The sequence below is a fragment of the Lineus longissimus genome, chromosome 4 (genome assembly GCF_910592395.1).
Source record: "Lineus longissimus chromosome 4, tnLinLong1.2, whole genome shotgun sequence".
NCBI lineage: Eukaryota > Metazoa > Nemertea > Pilidiophora > Heteronemertea > Lineidae > Lineus > Lineus longissimus.
The window spans coordinates 8,295,419-8,320,180 of NC_088311.1; the positions used below are offsets into that span (position 1 = coordinate 8,295,419).

At 40.4% G+C, this 24,762-nt stretch overlaps 1 protein-coding gene across 2 annotated transcripts; it reads right to left on the bottom strand.

Moving 5' to 3' along the window:
- Positions 1 to 507: 507 nt before the first annotated feature.
- LOC135485900 (very long chain fatty acid elongase 7-like) lies at positions 508 to 24,441 on the bottom strand. Of its 2 annotated transcripts, none has more exons than XM_064768263.1 (9): positions 24,236 to 24,441; positions 14,880 to 14,959; positions 14,361 to 14,465; positions 10,650 to 10,840; positions 6,377 to 6,457; positions 5,335 to 5,391; positions 4,843 to 4,948; positions 3,861 to 3,997; positions 508 to 3,582 (listed from the first exon to the last, which is right to left on the bottom strand). In XM_064768263.1, the coding sequence occupies exons 3-9, from the start codon at positions 14,416 to 14,418 to the stop codon at positions 3,256 to 3,258; spliced, it is 957 nt and encodes a 318-aa protein (XP_064624333.1). In that variant the 5' UTR covers positions 14,419 to 14,465; positions 14,880 to 14,959; positions 24,236 to 24,441; the 3' UTR covers positions 508 to 3,255. The 2 variants fall into 2 exon arrangements, with proteins under 2 accessions (XP_064624333.1, XP_064624332.1); XM_064768262.1 differs by lacking the exon at positions 24,236 to 24,441 and adding an exon at positions 17,968 to 18,121.
- Between the last annotated feature and the right edge of the window lie 321 nt (positions 24,442 to 24,762).

A 24,762-nucleotide genomic window follows, 5' to 3' on the forward strand; every position in this document is an offset into this window, starting at 1 on the left:
CTTCAAAACGGTTATTGGATGGACCCTCGTGGGCCATATCATGTTAAGAAAGGTGGCTCTAGTATTGGACTATTCACCTTTGTACAAACATGACAAAGAATGATATCATCAATCAGTTAAAGTAGATCCACTTAGTCAAATTAGATTCCTTAACTGCACCTACTCGTCGTGTGGAGACTACCAGAATATTTTGGCAGAGTAGCAAGGGTGCCGGGTTCATGATCATCAGGCTGTGGGTTTGACTCAGAAGGATTAATGCTTTGTGCCCTTTAGCAAGGCACTTAACCCAACATGCTTCACTCCATCCATCTAACTGGAAGAGAAAGCCATGAATGAGTCCTGGCACCGAGAGGCAGCTGGACTGTGTACACCACAGGGAGCTTGAACAGGAATGTACAGGCCTAAAGCTGGGGTATATGGCAGAGCGCTCTCAAGTCAAATCAAATGTGACCCGCTCTACCAAAACTAGGCGCTTGTCGCATCTGAACTTGACAGGTTGATACGGACTTGTTGTTCAGTTCCCTATTGTAGACCTTTTGTTGAATGAGACCAAATGTGTTTGTAACAGATTTCACAAAAGGTCAACAATAGGGAAATGAACAACAAGTCCGTATCAACCTGTCAAGTTCAGATGCGACAAGCGCCTAGATTTGGTAGAGCGAGTCACAAATGTGAATTGCGTAGGAGAGCTAAACAAATGCTGAATATTTTATTTATTCTTATTACCAAACAGACCCACTAGACCATTACTATAAAACCACCCCTTAATGTTAGATGAAAGATACTGGCAACATTGCTGTGTCACCAGCAGTAAAACTAAGACACAAGTAAATATCATTGCCACTTTAAATGCATTTGCCATAAGAAAATAAAAACAAATCATTATGCTACAAAAAAATAAACTTCTGCCTCTTTTGATTAACTCTAGTTTCATGATCAAAGACCGTTTCTAAATATACAAGTGAATATCTGGAAGGATATCAAATTATGCTCATGGTTGTTTGAAGCCATTTAGCATATTTGACTGAGATTTACAATGACTGGGTGTCACCAGGTTGCCTGGGCATCATTTTCATGGCCTTTTCGTGTCAAATTCATAGCAACTGATGAAGTGGTCTTAGCTTGGTGAAACATAGAGTATATTAAATGCATATGCCGGCCACAAATTATCAAAAGACAGCTATTTCTAATCTAGATACATTTTCAGTGGCAACTAACTTGACATAACAAATTTATAGTTAGATTATATGATAATTATCAATAAAAATAGTGCCGAGTAACATTACACGTAAAGGGAGAATCAAGAGATTTTGGTCTATGAACCTTCTGAGTGAAAATCTTCAGAAGGTCTATGAATACTGAAGAAACCATGACAAGCAGTCTTCCCTAATTTCTGTTAGGACTTCAAAAGCAGAGTCTATTAGTATCCTCTACAAAAAAATCCTTCGAGTACCGTAGAACCTACCCTCCATTAAGGACACCCTCGTGACTGACAAGAGCAAAGACAGAAAAAAATGATTCCCCACCCTTTGATCATGTAACATATAAGTAACTGAGATCTTAGATTTGCTGGTATATGTAAGTCTGATTCTCTAAGATAGTGATATGTAATGAAAATAAAAGCCCTCTACCCCAATTTCTGGGCCAGGTTGTTCAAAACAAGTCACTAACTTGGTGTTACTTGGTGTTAGACTTAACACCAAATAACTTGGTGTTAGACTTAACACCAAATTGACGCCAACATTGGTGACAAAACCAGTGCCTTGAATAATCAGGCCCTGGATAATATAACCTGATGGGACTGCCAGGTGAAAACGACTGGTCATCATCTGCTGCCCCAAGAAGCTAAAAGGAACCCCTTTGAAATTTATTCTATTCAAAGAGTAAAAGCTTATACCCCAAACCAATAATTTCTTCAACAGTTTTGTTTTAAAAAACCTACGCTACAATCATTCTATGTACAGTTGTATAATATTTACACTTAGTTCTTGATCTTCAAAGCTTTCAGTGCTCAATGATTAACAATTTAATGCAAACGCCTCACAAACATGAGGCTACTTTGAGGTGTTCTCGGACAAAACACTTTCTAAATGTCGTGTTTCAACTGGCTCACATGGTGACACAGTATATCTTTGGATCACCTATCAGGGGACTACTTTACTACTATTTCATAGTAAAAGCCAAATGTTACAAATCTTGGGTAATTTTTGAAGGTAGATACAAATGCTGCATTTTGTAATCAGTCACACTCTCTCAACCAAATAACTAGCCAAATCCATATTGAGAGGTCTGCATTGGGAGTTACATTTTATATCATTTGCAGGTCAACCAACACCAGCTATTATGGTAAGAACCATCCTATAAGCCTGGAAAACCAGTCCTTAGGTCTGGAGCCACCAAGTTCTGCACAACTGATCATTGCCACCAACATGAGTGTTCTGATAGCCGACTGTATTCAAACTTGATGACAGAATAACACCAGCATTAAAAAAACACCAAACAGTAACTCACACTGTTCAGAACCTGGCACCATAGCACTTATTTACAAAGCTGAAGCCGAATCATAACACCTCTGCAGACTGGTTCCTCATCTTCTCAACCTTATCTCCTACAGGCCATTAAGTGTGACTCCTAGAATATGTAAAGCCATCTGTATGATAGAATATATACTAAAGACCAAGCCGGATGGCATTTGTAAGTAAGGAAGGACAGACCAAGCCAGACGCCATCCATATGCAAGGATGAACACCGCAGACCAACCAAGATGCCATCTGTTCGTAGGAACGAACACCGCAGAACAAGCCTGACGCCATGTTTGCAAGGATGGAGAGACCAAGCTAGATGCAATTCGTACACTGCAAAACAAGCTAAATGCAATTCATTTCTAAGAATGTACCCCACAGACCAAGCCGGATGCCATCTGTTTAGAATGAACACCGCAGAATGATCCTGATGCCATTTGTTTGTAAGAATGTACGCTGCACCAAGCAAGATGCCACTGGTAAGATTAGAACACAAGAACGAGTCCAATGCCGTCTGTATGCGAGGATGGACAACACGGATTAAGTCATGCCATCTGCACGGCACACTGAGCCAGGCCTGTACCCCATCTTTTAGCACCGATCTTGAGGTCAGATAGGTGAGAAGACCGCACTGGTACACAAACAGCCGAGAGCAAGACAGTGTCATATAACATATTCTTCATTAACTGATCAACTGGTTATATCTTTATCAATTAGTATTCATGTAAGAAAGTTAATTGTGTTTCTTCCCATTTTGTTTCTTTCCGTTAATCTTCCCGTTTGCCTTCTTCCCACTGATGCCATTTGTAACAACACTTCCATTCTTGACAGTGCCATTTTGATGTTCTATCTTCCCATTCTGTTCAACGCTACCATTTTGATGGAGCCGTTCATGTTTTTCCTTTTTCGCCTTGGATAAATACGCTTGGATGTAGAAATTTAGGAAGAGAGGCACAAAACTAAACGCTCCAATGAGGATAGTATAACCAAACACTTTACTATACTGACAGTCTGTGAAGATTATTTGGGAGCTATGGATCACCATGCCACACAGCTGAACCTGAAACGAAAAAGGCAACAATGACCAAATGATAACCAGCTGGAATAGTGGCAAGCCGGATGAATGAATGATAATCAACAGGATGAGTCTGTGGTGACCTATTTTAGGAAAAATGAAATAATTGAACGAATTTAGCTACCATAACCGGTTTTCTAACTGAGGAATAATTTCATTATAAGACAAAGGCAGGATAATCTTTAAAGGCCGCAGAGTGGATAAAAACAAAAGGTGCTCATTGAGTGATGTTCGAGGATGGAAGCTTTCCGTATTATACTTACTATCTGAATGGTTGTCATGTAGCGCTTCCACCAGAGGTATTTCTGCATATGGGGACCCATCGCTGCCAGACCATAATATGTGTACATAATGACGTGAACAGAGCAGTTCAACAGGGCATGGAATGTACCAAAGCCGCCTGTAAGAGAGATGCAAAAAAAATCTTCAAATCGTTGAATTACTGGATGGTACTTAACATGTTTAACAAACTTGACATTGCAAATGAAGAAGGGAATTAGCCAGAATGTAAAAGGATTCCATTTGGAGTTGAACATTTCACAAAATGTCCCCCAACCAATTGCACTAGAACATTTCTTCACGATTCTCAAGTCGCATCCGATTTCATAAATGTCTGTCAGTTCCTCACCAATCTGATAGATGGAACTGTCATTTTTGACTCGACGGACGTATTATGATTGGCAACAACCAGCTTCTCTCTCAATTTCACGATACATTTCTTAACGGTATCATAACCCAATCGATCATGCTAAACTGTCAAACACTGGGTCCTTCATCACAATTTTCAAGGGTGACACACCCTTTATCCTCTTACAATAGGTATATCAATCAGAGTGATGTGCATGATGCAGCAAGGCATACCCGTACACAGATAGCGAGACAGGTTTTTAGCAATAACCCATGCTGACCTTCAGATTTGTGGGCGTTAAGAAGCAATCAATGAATTCAAGGATGGTAATGGCCTTGAGCATATCTGATAAATCAAAATAACCTTAAAGGGGGACTATAGGCAGGAGCTAAGGGTCAAATACAGGGTCTTTGCGTGATCTACATGCAGAGTTAGGGAACTAGGTCATGTTTGATTCCGCAATAAATATATTCCTCATACAAGCACAAATGATTTTGATGGAAAGAGGGGGCTCCAGATATTTCACAATTTTGATATTTTGCCTATCTTAATTCTGAGATGCTGACCTCAAATAATCTTGATCACAACCTTTAAAATGGAAGGAAAAGCTGACTAACCTGGGGCAAAAGACACTCCTGCCCACTCGACACATGGCATAAGGGCGTGATGGTATACATGTAGGAATGTCACTAGATTAAACTTCTTGCGTAGGATGAAAAAAATCTGTCAATATGAGAGGAGAGCAATATAAAATTACTTAGAAATTGTATTCATCATAATGTTTTAATCATACAATAAAGTTCTTTCTGTCAAAACGATGCCCAGACATGATATATGTAACCACAAACCGACTATTATCAAATTCTTTTCGAACAAGTTTCAGCAAAGTTCCATGCACTACTGCATTGTGTTTAACTGCATTTCTATTTTCATGACTCACCATTCAATACAAACACACGTACACCATACCCCTTTAAGTCTGCTCCCAGGTGGAGGGTGCGGGCTATAAACAGAACCACAATATATTCATTGAGTCGCACCATGAAAGACCTAGAAGGGTCATAGATACTTCATAATACTAGTGTATTTATACAGATACATGTACTTACTGTGTCCAGGAGCTCAATAACCTTAGAAAAATAAAACCACCAAGAAACATTTGCCATCTGAAACGATATATTAAAACTTTCATAGTATGGCATTTAGATATTTAACATTGGCTTATTTTGATATATGTTCTGAAAGTCCTCAGATTTGCAAAATAACTTTGCATATCCCGGCCTTATCCCGAAAAATTGCATATCCCGGCCTTCTACACTGTTGAACAGGCTAGGCTGTTGGAAGACGTCAGTGATAACTGATGTACCAACAGCCTGCTATACTACTCTGGCCTTCATGTAGCATTAGGCTACCATTATCTGACTTCAAACGGCTATGATATTTACTTCATAGATCAGATTAATCTTATATGAAGCTAAAATGACTGTTATAGCAGCAGTTGCTGTTAAAGGGGAAATAAAGAAGGCTGGTGGAGACAACAGGAAAGCATTGAGGGTTATTATATAAATGCCACTCAATATCATACAAATCATCAAAATAACACATCCATAAAATCCTTTCTTGTGGGTCAGTGGTTGTAGATTTGCATGCCAGTCATTTACCAGATCACTGACCTAGTAGAAATGATTTTACAGTATTATTGGTCAAAACCTGTTCCTTTTCAATTGTTATACAGTGTTGACAGATAATAAGTGGCTATTGCAGCTGGCAAAACCTGTTACTATACAATTATTGTTAAATATACGGTTAACAGATGATGATATCGACTATGGCGCCGCCCCTTGAAGTTGGTAACAGGTTCATGTCACCATTATTCAGCCTCAACGAATGAATGAGAACGACAAATCCAACATCTGCTCACAAAATCAATTTGAGCATCTGTATTTCATTGTTGATGTGTTGTCAAAATCAATGATTACACAACCCAAACTACACTCAATGATTCATCATAAAAGTCATATGATTACATAGCTGTATTTGGATCAGTTTACAAAAAAACGTAAAAATGCACTTGAACAATATCATATATTTGCCGGCTCACTGTCCCTTTAATGCTCATTCCAAAACTCGGCAACAAGAATGGCTACTTACCCGCACTGCTTGAGGGGCGTCAGAATAATCTACCAGTTGACATCCTAACGTATAACCATCTAACCAGCCAGCGAATAGAAACTGAAACGATGAGGGATGAAACTGTGTGGAGACAAAGGGTGGCAGAATACAGTCCAAATCACAAATGACACCCCATAAATCGCGTCATTGGCGCTACCCATCCAGTGTGAAATTGCACGTATAGGTGCCACTTTATTTTTGCAACTCACAAAAATTCTGGAAATCAAAATAGTCGCAATTTATATTTTGGTAGACTGCTAATTTCGTTCAGATTTTTTTCCAATAAAAAGCCATTTCTTTCAAGATTTTCATTCTTGCGAATCTGGCTTATTTGTGAAATGTGGAAAAAATACAATGACGACAAAACCTTTGATTTGTGGTACCACCACTATTACAGTCTAGCTCTACAAGACAAACACGACTTTATGGTTGGTGCGCTATAGCTTTCTCTGCTCAGCACATCTAAGGTGCCGCCGGGCAACGCAGAATATCCTCCACAGCCGGCTAATTGACATGCGTGGCAAAGCCATACTGACAGCTACTAATCCGAAATGTCGCCGCAACTTGAGCGGTCATAATTAGTGCTGTGGTCTTGATTAGCATCGACTTGCTGACAACATCCGAGCGTTCCTTAAAGACCAAGTGCAGATTTTGCTGGTTGGCAATCATGATTTCTTTAAATCTTAAACAATAGTGTTGATGATTATATAGGTTCTGGTATCCAAAGAAGATAATGGTGATGATGATGATATGCACAGTAAGAGGTAAGGGTTCAGACCGAGACAACATGACTGATAAGCTAATACAAGATCTGCCCACAACACTCCAATCACCCTCATCCGATTTCAATCATCATCCAGACTTGTGTACCAAAAGCAAACACGAGCCAGAGCAGATGGTATTGGCCAGTTCCAGCAGCATTATACAAGTGGCTCTTCATATTTTGTAATATTGGTTAATTATGGCTGCCCCCAGTATCTATTCGCAATTGATTTTATACTATTATAGGCAGCATCTGACTGCTACAGTAGATGCAACTATATGCGAGGTTGTCTCTTTTGGGAATTCAACTGAGCCTGACCATGCACAAGTTTTAGTTGCGTACTTCTGAGTTCGCCACGAGAGCCAACTTCGTTGCACCAAACCAAGGTTGCCAAACCATAAACTGCTGCCGTCAAAATGAGGCACAGTGCATTTAAAAACGCTGTCAACAGTGATACTAAAATGTATTTTACAACAGTAGAATCTTGTGTGTCATTGATCAAAGCTCAACCAGATGTTTGAACAACTCGATGCCAAGTACAGTTAGAAAGATGAAATCCATTAAACACTGCCACAGAGGAGTGGTAGACTTCTAAAACGACGAAAGTAATTGATTTTTTCGCTAGTGCAGGCGTACTGACATTATTCCCACACTTGCCTGACAACGCTGTATAAGACTGATATATTAGAATGTGTGATGATAGAAGATGGAACCCCATATTCAAATAAGCGCTGGAATGTCATGTTCAATGACGAACACCTGTACCATCTTGAACTATTATAAGAGATCTCTGGTTGCATTTGAAAGTATAAGTGATTTTTCATATTTAGCTTGTGCGGGTGTTCTGACAATATTTCAACACTTGCCTGACAACACTGCAGGAAAGCACTGATTATTGGAATGCACGACAGTAGAAGGAACCCCATATTCAAGTAGGTATATGGGTTGTCATGATATGACAAATACATGCTCCATCTTGAAATATCAGTCTCCTCACGATCTCAGGTCGCATTTTCCTCTTAATCTCACTTCCAAATAATGAAATAAGTTGACGGATTTGTAAATGTTGACCCTCAATGGATCGAGATGGTCTGCTGCCGCATCGTCAATCTTGATCTCACTTCCTTAATGAAAAAAGTCAATATCAATTCGTGAATGTTGACCCACGTTGCGTCGAGATGACCTGAACTGGATCAGTACTGTATTTTCATCTTGGGATTGCAAGAGTTCAAAAGAAGCAGCGGCAGCTGAAAGCTTTCTGGACTTCAGGAAGGTGCATTTTTATGCTCTAAAGAAACACATTTTGGCATCTACCTCTTTGAATAAAACCTATGTTCATGGAGCGTAGTCATGGCACAGGGGAAGAGAGACTGACTTGTACCACAAGTTATACCACTACACTGATGTCAGCACTGTACCACCAGGTCTCAGACACATGTATTGATCCAATGTCTGCATCCTTGGCAATAAATGACACAGTATTAATGAACTGGGGCATTCATGCAACAGTGGATGGAGCCTCAAGTGACATCATCCTCACCAACAAAACTGCAACCTCGACCTTGTTCATTGGGGCCAAAAGATTCGACAATGACAAGAAATTCCTGGCACTGAGGGGGTTGAAGAGACTGATGAAATAGGATGGATCGAGTAGGGATTTGAATTTGGCCAACAGTCATGATAATCCATCACACTAACTGCTCTTCAAAAAGGCAACATGCTTTAATGAGAATCTATCATCACCATGACCTCATAACGGTCTAGATACTCATACAAGTTTAAAGGGGGACTATACAGGCAGGAGCTAGGTGGTCTCCAGGTGGCTAGTCTGACTTGGAGATAAAAACATCCCTTGAATCAAAAGAATCTCAAAGTAACCTGCCATACTGAATTGTCCTTATCAATGTCTGTCCTGTCCTGTTAATTCTTTTCTCATACATTGCCAGGGCCATAGTCAAAGGGAGGCGGACGGTGTGTACATGTCAAATGTCCTACAAAAAAAGCGTTTTCAGATGCACAGATTTTGGTCGAATTTCATACTGGTGGAGGAGGAAAGAGGTATTTGCCCCCTATGACCTAAAAGCTTGTGAAGGGCCTGTTTTCCTATCTCCACACCACTTTTTTTCAAATTTTCAACCGATGCTCCAAAGATAATCCTAGATGCAAAGAACATTAAAGACACACTGCCACCATCACTCATCAATCACCTTTTGATTACATGCCGCATACGAAGCAGGTGGATTAAAGCGCGACACAATAATTCAGCAATTTCCAATATGTCAGCACAAACATACTGACAGCTCATCTGTTATCATAGTGAGACTTTAAAAAAAAATGTTGGATCTGCAGGAAATGAATTCCCAATGCACTGATACTTTACATGAAACAAACTATTCCAGTTGATGAATTACATGTATCTGTCACTTATTGCTTGAGATCCTGAAAGTCGAATACTGCACTGGGGAATACAATTCTCTGCATAACTACCCCTGCGAAATTCACATTGCGTACACATGTACTGAATTTCATTTATACAAATGATCTTGACACAATTGGTACTTTGAGATATCACAATTGTAACTGAATTTCATTTATACAAATGATGTTGACACAATTGGTACTTTGAGATATCACAGTTTTAACTGAATTTCATTCATACAAATGATCTTGACATAATTGGTTCTTTGAGATATCACAGTTTTAACTGAATTTCATTCATACAAATGATCTTGACACAATTGGTACTTTTAGATATCACAATTGTAACTCTGAATTTCATTCATACAAATGATCTTGACATAATTGGTTCTTTGAGATATCACAATTGTAACTGAATTTCATTCATACAAATGATCTTGACACAATTGGTACTTTGAGATATCACAATTGTAACTGAATTTCATTTATACAAATGATGTTGACACAATTGGTACTTTAAGATATCACAGTTTTAACTGAATTTCATTCATACAAATGATCTTGACACAATTGATTCTTTGAGATATCACGATTGTAACTGAATTTCATTCATACAAATGATCTTGACACAATTGGTACTTTGAGATATCACATTGTAACTGAATTTCATTTATACAAATGATGTTGACACAATTGGTACTTTAAGATATCACAGTTTTAACTGAATTTCATTCATACAAATGATCTTGACACAATTGGTACTTTTAGATATCACAATTGTAACTCCTCCCACAGACAATTCACGTTGCTACAAGTCATAATTCAGGAGACATATGTCACAGGTCACACGAATGTTTGTTTATTGAGTACACAACTATATTGTGTATATCGTAATCATACTATTTGTCAAAAACTGCTCTCTCTTTGTTGGCTGCCAATTTCATTCAGCAGCATTTCACATGCAATAGCTTCGAATTCTACTTACTCAAATTTGACGAACAAATAATTGAATAATAAGACAACTTTCTCCACAAAATATATATTAAAAATAATAACATACATGTATCTTACCTCATATACCATATACGATGACAAATATACCATGAACAAGTTATAGGCTACCATTATCTTGCGTATATCATATGGTTCTCGATTCTTCATAAACCATGGACCACCCTTTGTACTGATGAAGATGTATGTCGCCACTAGCAACAGGTTTGGCCAGGGCGACCCCAACAAGAACCAGTTTGTTGTCCGTTGATCTGAAACCACAAGATTGAAACAATAAGAATTTATGGACACAAATATTGATATAACATGAGGATATTTGTGACCCTTCACATGCTATAAAATCATTTTTCACAAACATACCAACAACTATGGTCAACACAACAATGGTTTCTATCACATGGTAATGTAGTGCACTCATCACGACTAGACTTAAACAACCGAATAAAAAAGCCAAATTGATAACTGTCATTTTGTAATATGTAAGTGCATGGTGAGAGAACACGCAAGGAATATAAATGGGCGATTATTCAACGCACTCAGGAGTTGGGCGAGGCTTTCTGGATGGATAATTGCGGCCATTGTGGAGGAAACTGCTCTAGTGTATGGAATGAGGACAATTATAGGAAGAGGATGCGTAGAAACATATTTTATCAACAGTCATTGACTCAGCTGTTGAGTACAAATCAATGATCTTTATCTGATATTTATCAGGAAGATTGGGCAAGATAAATAATTGTGAAATGTGAATGTATTACTGTAACTGTTACCAGTAGGAAATGTATTAAAAAACCTCCATATTTTGACCAGGTAGTCATGGTAAATAACATTAGTTAAGCAATCGCCTCATTTATACATTTCATTTCCTGTAGCTGGATAATGTAATCCAGCCAAAATCCTTCAGCTTGAATGATGGCAGTTTTAAGTGCACCACAATTAGCAAAAGATTTATCAATGAAACCTTATCCAACCTGTGGATTTCAACTGGGCCATTCAAAACTCTTTTGGGACTCCTCCTTTAATGAAACCTATAGATATAATTTAACACTGACAACTGACATGATGATTAGGTCATATAACATGTATAATGAAAATTAATGATATCATGATGTTGTCATATTTGAAACTAGATCCATAAAATTAATGCACATCATGTTTAAAGGCAGGAAATCGCTGGCAGACTCATCCAGGTAGATTATTCATGCATAATTAAATTAATGCATTGGCTGATACACTATGAGACACAGCTATGGTGTGCTCATATAATGGCGATCAAGGACTTGGTATCAGACAAACTAGCAGTTAGTCTCCTTTTATAGGTGCCTAGATGTGCCCTCAGCAATACCTGAAGTAACAGCGTTTATACCCTTACTTGGTTAAGGCACGGATTATTCACCTCTCCTGCAAGCAAAGATCACGACACGACACAATTGAGATTTATCAGTTTCTACTCAATGTTAGCTTACTAAGTTTTCCATAATTAGCCTGGCCTTACATGGTAGTATTGGACATCCATGCAACAGGTAATTGATTTGTACTGAGTGTAAATCAGCACGCAAATGAATCTCACAGTTTGCACAATAGGAGTGGAAATCCATTTTCATAGCTTTGGTATTATAGTGTGCCACAGCTCAATTAGAACAATCCTGGCATGATAGGGCTGTCTCGCCAGGTTTAGAAATAAACAATAATGACGTTGACTGGTCAATTACCAGCGACATATTAAATATTTCCACATCAAATATCAAAGATGGTTTAACAAACCTAAGAACAAGTGTGTGAAAAGGCCCCAGCACTTGTGTTGTGTGGCGAGAAGGCCTATCTGGCAATGGGTGGAAAGAAGGCCCCAGCACCTGTGTTGTGTGGCGAGAAGGCCTATCTAGCAATGGGTGGAAAGAAGGCCCCAGCACCTGTGTTGTGTGGCGAGAAGGCCTATCTAGCAATGGGTGGAAAGAAGGCCCCAGCACCTGTGTCGTGTGGCGAGAAGGCCTATCTAGCAATGGGCGGAAAGAAGGCCCCAGCACCTGTGTTGTGTGGCGAGAAGGCCTATCTAGCAATGGGTGGAAAGAAGGCCCCAGCACCTGTGTTGTGTGGCGAGAAGGCCTATCTAGCAATGGGTGGAAAGAAGGCCCCAGCACCTGTGTTGTGTGGCGAGAAGGCCTATCTAGCAATGGGTGGAAAGAAGGCCCCAGCACCTGTGTTATGTGGCGAGAAGGCCTATCTGGCAATGGGTGGAAAGAAGGCCCCAGCACTTATGTTGTGTGGCGAGAAGGCCTCTAGCACTTGGGTGGAAAGAAGGCCCCAGCACTTGTGTTGTGTGGCGAGAAGGCCTCTAGCACTTGGGTAGAAAGAAGGCACCAGCACTTGTGTTGTGTGGCGAGAAGGCCTCTAGCACTTGGGTGGAAAGAAGGCCCCAGCACTTGTGTTGTGTGGCGAGAAGGCCTCTAGCACTTGGGTGGAAAGAAGGCCCCAGCACTTGTGTTGTGTGGCGAGAAGGCCTCTAGCACCTGGGTAGAAAGAAGGCCCCAGCACTTATGTTGTGTGGCGAGAAGGCCTCTAGCACTTGGGTGGAAAGAAGGCCCCAGCACTTGTGTTGTGTGGCGAGAAGGCCTCTAGCACTTGGGTGGAAAGAAGGTCCCAGCACCTGTGTTGAGTGGGGATTGCATGAGAATGTCCAAAGCAACTTCTACTGCCTCGGGAGAGGGTCCCCATCGTTCAGAGGATGGAAGCTTCAAGACACCCTGAGGTTATGACTTTTTCCCCAACATGGGTGGTAACCAATATCGATCAGACATTGTTTTGTAATGGTTTCACATATTATCAATTTATCAGGTCAGGTATATCGATTCTTTTGTCAGCATATCATGATATTGCTTGTTACATTATAATCAAGAAAAACAAGTACAAGGCTTGATTATGATACTTATTTGGCCTTGAAACAAAATTCTGCTCTGAGCTGTTATGAATACATGTATTAACCTTTGAAGACAACGTTTTCAAATCTTAATCAAAACGAGGCCAAGCCGGAACAGTTTGAAATGGTAATTGAACAACTTGGTGTCCCCAACCTATTGTGTAACACTAAAGCTGGTGAAAGGTATCGAAACGCCAGATGTGAATAATATTTAGCTTGAATTTGATATTCAGAACTGGTCTTAACTCAGTAAAACTATAGTATGTCACATTGTTTCAGTTATAATCAACTTGCATGATCAAGAGTAATTGCAGTAGCCTCGCTCCAACTACTCCAAATCTACTGAAGAATCCCCTGCTCATGGCAGAACTTTTTTAGTCGACTTTTCTGAAGTACCTCGCGAGGCGTCAAAGGAAAGTGATCGATAGCTAGTCGGGGTAACTCACTGCATGGCTTCCGTACTCAATATCATGATAGCCAAATCAAATAACCAAGATCGATTATGGTGGGGATGAATATCGCATTATTTCATTGTAAAGCTATTTATACGAAACCAGTGACTTGGTTAAGGACGGAAGCTGACGAACATCATGTAGTGAGAAATACAATATTTATTTCTAAATGTGGGCGAGTGCATTGCATATGTTGCAAGGCATTCTTTAAGCAGATCGAAAGATATGCCCTCTGCCTTTGCTCAGTTTTTTCATTACACCAAGTGCGTGAAGATACCTGAATCGACCAATGGTTTAGGGATTGATTAGACCAACACATCTGACAGAAAGCGACCTAAAACCAGATCATCTTTGTCATTTAAATGAAATAAAAGAGTCATTTTGATGAAATAGGTCAAAGTTTCTTACCTCTATGCTCCATGAGGCCATTATAACCTGTTGTGATTTTGTCAATCAATGCTGCCATCTTTGTACAGCCGTGACAGGGAAAAAAGGACTAAAAACAATTGAAAGCTGAAAAAGAGAATAAAATACTGTTGTTTTGGGCCTCTTTTAACAGCCCCAGGATATAAAATGTACAGCCACCAGCTTTGAATATGGTAGCATTTCAAATAAGCCCCCTGAAGTCTGCCTCCAATCCTCCGGACCAGAAGGCCATAATAATATGTCTTGATTGTGTGATTAACAGCTCAATTAGTGTAATAGGAAGTCACATGAACCATCAGGGTCCCAAGGCCATAGTCAACAAGTTTCTCACCAAACCAGTTCAAAGCCAGAGTGAGGAATGACGGGTACCATTTTGGATCAGAAGATGAATTTCTTATCATCCGAGTCACATCATATTGCTACTGCACACTGACATTATTTCGGTAGCCACAATTATTGAAATCTTTGCCCCACTGACCAAAAGGAATATACAGTACTTACACTAAAACTGACTTAGATATCACAGTTTAACGCATAACATGTAGTGCTCCAGTGTTGACAAGCAGATCCAGGACAAAAACCTGTAAAGAGAAACAGCAAAGGGCATGTCTAAACTAGAATTGGCAAATTCACTGATGTGAATTTATGACCACACCACCTGGCCGCGGCCACATCCTGGGTGCAACAACAGCAGGCTTATAGGCAGAATGACAGCTGGGAAGAGGGGCCCAGGGGCAAGTCGAAATATGGCATGTCCACAATAGTCACAAGTCACTGAATCAAGAGTCAGTGAGTAGTGTGTAGCCCATATAGTTTGAACCTTTACTTGGATATAGGGGCCTATGACTGGGATGGACTACTGGTAATCCGCACTGTCACCTGCTCCTACGCACTGATATCAAAACCACCTGTGCAAACACTCATACAATCACACAATATAATAATTTCGATTTTCCCTCACAGACACCCCCATTAGTCTGTTAAGCCTATAGAATTAAAGTCTGCCACGGTGAATTCGACTGTATGTTATAAAGAGTAAAGAGACTGCATTTAAGTCAGTACCTTTAGGGGGCCATCCGTAAAGTATGCCCCTCTCAGGGGGTGGGGGGGGGGGTGGGTGTTGCCAGATGGTACAAGGTGTGCACATGGGGGAGAGGTCTATCCCCAAGCATATGTACACAACCAAGATAGAACCCACTATAAAAGAAGCAATTCCTGACAGAACAAAGTTCAATGGTATATATATTATCTCTATAACCGCACTTTTTAAATGGGTGAAAGGTACAACAAAATTATTGATACCTCAGTGAAGAGTTAGGTGTTATTCGGGGGGTTAAAATAGTCATCTTAAGACAATATCTCAACTATATCCCATAATTCAGCGATTCTGTGTCAGCGGAATGCTTGTCAACATAGACAGGAAGAAACTACTTCCTGGCAATACCCAAGTGATCTGCTCTTGTCTGGAAATGCCACTAACTATTAATTCACGCCTGTAAATTCGCTTTTCAAAACTCAATGAGAAACCAAGAGGATCTTTAACAATTCAAATCAAATTTCATGAACAGAATTTGAAATGTCTTGGAGACATAGTGCTCACCAGGAACAGTAGAAACTGATTGGATCATCGACAAATTATCTTCAGATTTGTTCTTAGTTGTTTCATCTAAGCACACTTGAAGGGAACTGGAACCGCCGAGCGATTTATTCAACTTTTCGACTTTCACCGCCCGAGAAAGTCCAACTTCCAACTTCCCATTCGAGTTCAGATTTGTAGCTCCGCCCCCAGTGCCCGAGCATTCGCAGTTCTATTTGTTATTATTGAGAATCATGTGAGAATCACGTGAGTCATGCAATCTTTCATTCATGAGTTTCGTAGTAAATTCCATAGTAGTGACGTCACTCAATGATTGACAGCTAGGCGCCATGTTTCATTCATGCCTCGTTCTGATCGCCCGATACGCGGGAAATGAAAACGAGGTCATACGAACTGGCTTGGCGGTTTCAGTTCCCTTTAAATTTGGTGGTGAAATATAATTTATTCGTCATCTTGCTGCTTTAAAATAAATGGTCTTCAAATATCTTCAATAACGAACCCCTGGTCCCTCTCACTACACACTCAAATGTAGACAACTGGGTTGAAATAAAAACAATCAAGAGCCTTTCCCCTTCCAACTTAGAGATACACTACAGATATGATCGAGCTTCATATGTAAAATGATATAATTCATAAAAGAACCCTAAAACGTCTCAATGATTGGAATATCACCCTCTTCCATCAACATTATCATAACCTCAATCAGTGCGCTCTGATGGGGAGGTCTAATTATTCTATAAATAGACCTCCGCCCTTGCAACTGGATCATCAGATGACACTTTGGGACCAAACCAAAGAAGACAGGCTCCCAAATTAGTTTCTGGTGACACAATAAGTAGGGTGATCTTTAACCTTCATCCACCCCTAGATGCAAATCAAAGATCTGGCGGGCATATTATCTGATAGCCTCAAATGAGAATAAGGCAATCCACTGCCAGCCTCCAGCAGTCCATTGATCCTGCGATGTATATACATGTAGAGAGATGCCCTGCAAAAACCTTGGCAACATTCCACTTATCCGAGATTGCATCGGGGTTTTAAGTGCTTTGCCGCAGTTACTGTGAATAACGCTTCCATATGGAGGTAGTCAATGTAGCGATTTGGCTGGTGCACTGGCTTCGGGAAAAAAAAAACACCATAAGATGCTTCATTGATTGCGATATAAATAGCAGCGCACTAGGATCGAGGCGAGAGAGAAAACAACTTCACTTTCGGTACGACAGAGCTGTAATTATCATTGACGCCTTTTTGATCTAAAACTGCAACCAACCAGTTTAGAGAGTAATCAGGACTCTTTTCATAGAATCTTCTTCATAGTGATCACCCTCCAGCATCTCTACTGGTCCAGAGATACATGGAAAGATGGCCAACAAAACCTAATACTCCACTTATAGGAGATAGCTTTCGATTTTAAGGCTTTTGCCACAATTTCTGGGAAAAGCGCTTTACAAGTCGATTTGGCGATTCGGCTACAGTGCACGGGCATCGAAAAAAAGCTCGACGCCATAAGAAGCTTAATTGATTGTGATAAATATAGCTCTCAATTGTAAGTAAGAGGCACGGGGGACGTGACAGACCATCAGTCGAAGCAGAGTTTGCTTTTTTAGGACACTTTTTATCTATATAATATTGGGAGCAACCAGTTTGATGAGCTATGCAGTAGCCATGAACATCAAGTTGCTCATCCGATCCCAAATGCTCCCTAGATCGGCAAGCCACAGCTGCATTCAACAATCATGCAGCACAAGAGTCAGAATGCCCAATATAGAGCACTTATTTTAGATTTTATTCATATTTCCCAAGAAAACGACTACAAGAAATAGAGCAAGTATATCTACTAGTATATTCATAACGATTGACTTTACAACAGAATCCATATGCATAGACAGTGTGTCATCAAAACAATATGAAACCATTGGGAAGATAGCTTTGACATTGCGACATCACTACACTGGAACCAGGAAACTCTGGAAAATCGTCAAATTGGCCTACCTTGGAATCTATCACAGAATAAGGCAAATTGTGGAGAATGAATGATATCAAGAATGATGCCGAAAGCTGCAGACTGCTCCACATTCACTATGCCAGCTCCACATTCACCGGAGACTGCACGAGACTGGTAAACAGCCGAGATCAATACGAATGAAGCGGCTTACTTCTCTAGCAATCGAGAATCTGCACGGAAAGTGGTGTTCATCTATTAACTGATACTGCATTACAGAAATGCGAGATTCCTTTGATGCCCGTCTATAAATGTGGTGATGCCATGGGGACTTATACGCCTAAGCAGATTATTCCATTCAATTATAAGGATCAGTGGAGAATTTCACCTTGAGCAAATTACCACACGATTTGATCGGTTTTTGATAACAGTAGAACCTTTCTTTTAAGGACACTCTTGGGACTGAAAAGTGCTGTCCTTAGGAGGTGTCCTGATTAGAGAGGTCATATTGAATTGGAAACAACCCATTCGGGACCAAAACTGGTGTTCTTTGTAGAGAAGTTGTCCTTGATAGAGAGGTGTCCGCTAAGGGAGGTTCCACTGTATCAACATTCAGCGATCACCTTTCGGAACAGAAACTCATCACAGGAGGTTCCCAAGGAAAAAAGATGCACACATTTTTTACTGCCCCCAAAAACAGTAGCTCAAGGATCAATGACACTAGAATAGTGTGCAGTTTAGCTCACTGTCACCACAAACATCAGACCTCCAGGGAAAAGAATCTGTCGTTTCAGATTTAGCAGTACAAGGCATTTTGCAGACAAGAGCTTGCTGAATCAACCAACAGAGAAGATTGATGATACCGGAGCATTGTTGCTTTGCTTACTGGTTAAAACTAGTAAGCAACAGTGCTCCGGTATTTCAGCAGGACATATGAACCATGATAGGAACTTTATCCAGTATTCAAAGGAAATCAATGTCGGTAGCTTGACATTTTCAGCTCGGGATCAATTCAAAACAAAGGCAGACTCGGTCAATAGAAATAATGAAATTTGCAAACAAGGGGGTGGAAACAAAGGCGTTTGATAGGTCACACCAAACAAGATCAATTTCTCTAACTAGACTGAAAGGGAGTTACAAATGATGATTTGACCTTCTCCTGGCAGGTTCTTCAATGAGACAAGTACCTAGCTGCTGATCAAAGCCACCAGTAAATACATTAAACACAAAGGTGTACCCCTTTAACAACTTGGTTGGATTGCAAACACGAAGAGCAGGCACTTTCAAGCTGCATACATTTCTCCAATGTCTTGACTTGATTCTGTCTTTTTCATCTTTTCGCCATTGCACTGGGCAAATACCAAAGCTAACATCTACATGATACTCAAATGACAGGCCACTCCATCCATGCAAACAGATGATGAAAATACAGATTACTTGCTATATGAATTCTGCATCCGCTCTATTTGTCATGACATTTCTTATACTAGGTGGTCCTTATTCTGTTTGCTGGGCAACATTAAGTTCCCGTTGATCGTGAATGAAATATTGATTGGAAATTTAAGAGGACGCAGCATATTCTCCACAAGCATATGAATGATGAGATAGCTGTCACCAAGATGGCATTTGCCACAGAGAGAAGATCCATCCATGACGATATCTCATGTCAGGGTAAAAGCAGAAGCGCCAAATGTGGTAGAGTGGACACGGATGACGCAGCATCGGTGAGCGCAAAGAGGAATTAAGATATTGGGCATGCCATTTGAAGCAGACATAACATGCCATCAGAAATTCATAAAGCAAGTCGCTTTCCTATCCATTTTTTATACCATCCATATTACCATATTATATATCTCATGCCAGAGTAAAAGACGCTAGACAGGGAAGACATTGTTGAATATACAACATTTCTAAGGGAAAAGTAGGGCTGCTATAAATGCATGGTTTGGGGGGCAGACGGGTGATACAGAGGTAAGTTTAAATGGATGAGGAACTGTACTATTTGGACAGAATTGGTGACAAGATAGTGTCTGTTATGAGGGTTACTGTAAAACATGATTAAATATAATAAGTGGTTGCTCCTCTGGTTTTGAATTCCCAAACATAGGAAGTTTCTTGGTTCCTGGGGCTTAACCTTTGTAAAATGTACTTTAATAGCTGTCTCATTACTCTGCAAATGCACTTGTATTAAGACATGTGACCATTAAAGATTTTTAATGAACAATTTTGTCTGGCCATGCACAGATCTTCCGGTTATTTATTCACGACATGGTCTTAATTTGAACTGCATGCCTAAACCAGTCATAGAGGCCTACTGTCTGTCAGCTGATCTTGTCAAGGTCATTGCAGTTCATCTCAGAACTGAACATTTAACAATCTATTAATTGAGGATATTACCTCAGGGAGGATCCCATCAACATTTTCAAAAGAGTACAATGTGTACACAGAAGGAAGCGAATAATGACAAAAGCATGCCAGTTTTAACTTGACCAATATTTTTTTAATCCTTATTTATGAAAATATCTTTTTAGATCATAGCTGTTAACTCCCTCACAATTAGGAAGATAATGACCACTCACCATCCACCCAGGATGGTCACAAATTGGTCTCAAAAGGTTTATTGGGTAGAAAGATTACCAAGCCAGACAGGATTTGTGACAAATGTAACAACAGAAATGACAACTCGGGGTAAAAATTTACTGTTCCATATCCTCTTAATAGTCTTAACCCTCTGGAAAGCGAACCATTGTCATAAGACCAAGAAGGTGTTTGGAAGTGGGGAAACACATGATTTAAAGATTAACATCGGCGGCCCTACCTCATTTCAGAAACAGTGCTGGTCGTTCCAGAACTTTCTAGGCTTTGCCAAAAAGAACACACAATGAAACGTTTTCTATGAATGGGAGGGAATTAAGTGCACATCTGGTTGAACACGTATACTATTAAGTAAAACTTGAGTGTCCTTGAATTGTATCGCTGCCATGCTGGCATCACAGTACACACTCTCAAGAATAATTCAATAATATTGATAAAATGTTTGTGAACATTTCTCATCAGAAACAGGTGAAGAAAACTGATGAAAAAATCTGACAGCATAGAAAAGTATGGCTTTGTGTATAACTGCATTTCTATTTTCCTTGACCACCAGTAATTACAGTTGCATACCCCTTTAAACATGCATTGGCTATCATGAGGAACAAAATCAAAGAAATATTTTGATGGCCAAAAATGTCTGAATGCAGACATTAAAGCGAACTGGAACCGCCGAGCGATTTATTCAACTTTTCGACTTTCACCGCCCGAGAAAGTCGAGTTCAGATTTGTAGCTCCGCCCCCAGTGCCCGAGCATGCGCAGTTCAATTTGTTATTATTGAGAATCATGTGAGAATCATGTGAGAATCATGTGAGAATCACGTGAGTCATGCGATCTTTCATTCATGAATTTTCGTAGTAAATTCCATAGTAGTGACGTCACTGAATGATTGACAGCTAGGCGCCATGTTTCATTCATGCCTCGCTCTGATCACCCGATACGCGGGAAATGAAAACGAGATCATACGAACTGGCTTGGCGGTTCCAGTTCGCTTTAAAATCGTATTGCAAATTTGCTCAAGGAAAGGCAAATCAGAAAGCATGTAATGGCACGTAATCAATTGGAACAGCTGAATAGAATGTTTACATGTGCTAGTGCATAATTGCTCAACAAATGTGACTGATAGGCCTATTATGCATCGCTCTCCAGCTGTAGATTTTTTTTAATGTGAATTCGTCACAGCATTATGTCATTATTTCTCTCACCAAATTAAATCAGTTAACCACTCTAGGAGTACATGATTTCAAAGTATCAGCAGGCAACATGTGTGGCATGCTCAAATTACATTCAATGCCACTTTTAGGTCCCACACAATTGTGAAATACCAATTGTAAAAGTGCAGATAACTTGCAATCAATGATCAGCTGAGAAGAAGACGCTCGTGCCTCTTGTTATATATCTGCTCTCAGTAGGGATTCTCCTGAGACACACTAACACGGTCATGTTACTTCAGACAGGAGACTAGATTGGCAGGACCTAGAGGGTACTTTTGTGGTCTTCATGTGACCTAAATAAAGGAATTAGCTGAGTCAGGTTAGACACAGTAATAAGAATAGTCCTGAAAAAAAGAGAATATTCCCATGTGAGATAGTAGAAAGACACCTATCAATGACTTCGTGAAAGTTAATCTAGCCCAACTGGCTTACCCTCCTACCCATAGTCTCCATTTTAGCTCCCTGGTAATAACAGTATCGATCCTTTATTTTGTCGCCAGATTCCCAAAAGCCATCACCATACATGTAACAACACCCTATGACCTTTCCCTTTGAAGATTGAAAATGCAATTAGTTGGGCATTACAGTCAGGTACCTTCATTGATAGCTGGCGAAATGACAGGATTAATCTTGGTCATACTTACAAGGGTAGTTGTAAAACAAGAAACACAGAAACGAAACAGAAACACAGAAACGCAGAAACGAAACGCAGAAACGAAAATCAAACGGGTTTTCAAAAAGGTTGGAATCAAGCGGCACGCCGATACTTTCCTTGCCCAATCCGTTGTTATTGTCGTTTAAAAGTAAAATCTGAGGTTGGTGGGTTGCGGCCAGCCGGAATGCAATAGAGTTGTTGAGGGGATACATGGAGCAACTTTGGGGGGGGGGGGGGGTGGGGGGAGGGGGCGGCACGATATGTGAAGTCTTTTGAGGTGGTGGTGTAGTACTTTGGTAGGTTCGATTCGATTCCTACAGCATGTTATTTTAAATGAAGGTGCAGTGCAACATCTTGCCTTGTAGTGTTCAATTTACATGAAGTACCAGGATCATCCTACAAATCCCGTCTGATGCAGCACTAAATGCAAGGTACGGTACCAGTACATGGGTGAATCATTTCGACGTTATGTGAGACGTGAGAGACCAATTTTGGCGACTAGAATAGAGTAAAGTGGGGGGGGCGGGGGCGGGCACTAGACTTGGACTTGGAGTAACTCAATCTTGCCTGCCCAGCTGCTGCCTTTAAATAGTCCCTTTAAATATATGTTTATGTTAATGAGGTTGCAGTAGGGAAGTTCAGCCTAGTGTCGTGCACAGGCCATGGAATGTACAAAAGAACAGGACTCGCTATTCGAAGGACTATTTTCTATTTACGCCGTGTAGTACATACATGTAGTGTATTGGCACGATCAAGGCCGGATGCTGCCAATCTGCGCACACGTTGATGAGGCTAAAAGGGGTATTGGGAAATGAGCATTCCTCCTTCCATTCCGACTGAATACCGATTTTAGTTACACCCGCGTTCGCGGCCACAACCATGGCAACAAGATGGAGTTTGCAGACCAGAATTCGCCACAAGACTGGTTTCTGCGTTTCGTTTCTGTGTTTCTGTGTTTCTGTTTCGTTTCTGTGTTTCTTGTTTTACAACTACCCTACTTACAAAGAGGCTGAGGTGGATTACAGAAAACTGTCCCAGGTGGTTGAAAAGGGGTTGTATAAAGTCAGCGAGGGGGGGGGGGTTGTTTGTTTGTTTTGCCAGACTGCGTTGGGCATGAAGTGTAAGTCTAGGGTCTCTTTATAATTATCAACTTGTTATACAAATTGGCCATACGTGTATAGTTGAACCATATGTCTGGCATCATCTGGCACCACCTGTGCCAATTTTTGTTTTGCACAGAGGGCATGTGAACATACATTGCATTAGTAATCATCACTATCTAAAGTAAACACCAGATTTGCTGGCTTACACAAATCAATGAAGTCCAGCCCTTATGAATCCAACCCTATGCCTATTGGTGCCCCCCCCCCCCCCCCGAAAGTTTCTTGTTTAACTCCAAACTCCATTTTTTTATCTCTACTTGAACCCCCTCCCTCAAATGACCAAAATGGCACTTTTGAGATAATCCCTCTGCAGAGTTACTAATACTTAACAATACTTAAGAAATAAAAATTGAACTAGACTGAAAGAAATGATGACGTGGTTGCAGTTAATGGGAGGGGGGGGGCAAACTAACATTTGGCAAAACTAACAAGTTCCCCCCTAAACATGTCATGCTTAACTAATTACTATAGTGTCACTATAATATCCCCAACTGGTCTGATGATATGATAAACTAGAAATCATATATATACTGTCTACGAATCAACTAAATAGCCTCCTCTTTAAAACACCGCACTCGCATCGGAATAAAAAGTGATGAGCACTGATGAGATGATATATTGATATCGATGTTATCTTACCTATTTATAGTTAGTGATAAAGTGATGAGCACATTAATATCGATGTTACCTTACCTATAGTGTGAAACAGGGGTATTTTAATTCTCCTTCCAAACGGACTCGTGAGAAAAATGTGGGAAAAGATGGTGAACGATATCCTGATATGTGTCTCCAAAATGTCCGGCTTATACTAGTACAATGTCAGGAATGTAGTCTTTCCTTAGTGACTCTCTACCTCCAACACACCCGGCTTCCGAGAGACACATGTGCAGCCCAGGCAAATTATGCACAGCTTCTAGTGGGAGACGCCTTCCCAGAGCGGCACCTGTTGTTCAGGGGTCAAGGTTGAACTACCGGATAATCGTGCAGACGACACTCTGAGAGATATGAATGGAATTTTCATTTCATTGTCATTTAGATGAACAGTCCACCACTGCCCAGTAATCGCAAGGCATGTTGGCCGATTGGACATTCATAATGAGAGATGATAGGGATATGTCGCTCTGGGGGCTATACTATAGTCTGCGGCGAACATCCCGCCAAAAATATTACATCGCGTAATAGCAGACAAGGCCGGGTCCCCTATTTCGGGCGACAACCCC

Excerpts from the sequence above, each read along its gene's own strand:
- LOC135485900 (XM_064768263.1), bottom strand. The coding sequence starts at position 14,418 with ATGGCAGCATTGATTGACAAAATCACAACAGGTTATAATGGCCTCATG. Across the intron at positions 10,841-14,360 it reads TGGCCTCATGGAGCATAGAG|ATCAACGGACAACAAACTGG; the intron begins GTAAGAAACTTT and ends TTGTGGTTTCAG. Across the intron at positions 4,949-5,334 it reads TTATTGAGCTCCTGGACACA|ATTTTTTTCATCCTACGCAA; the intron begins GTAAGTACATGT and ends TCATATTGACAG.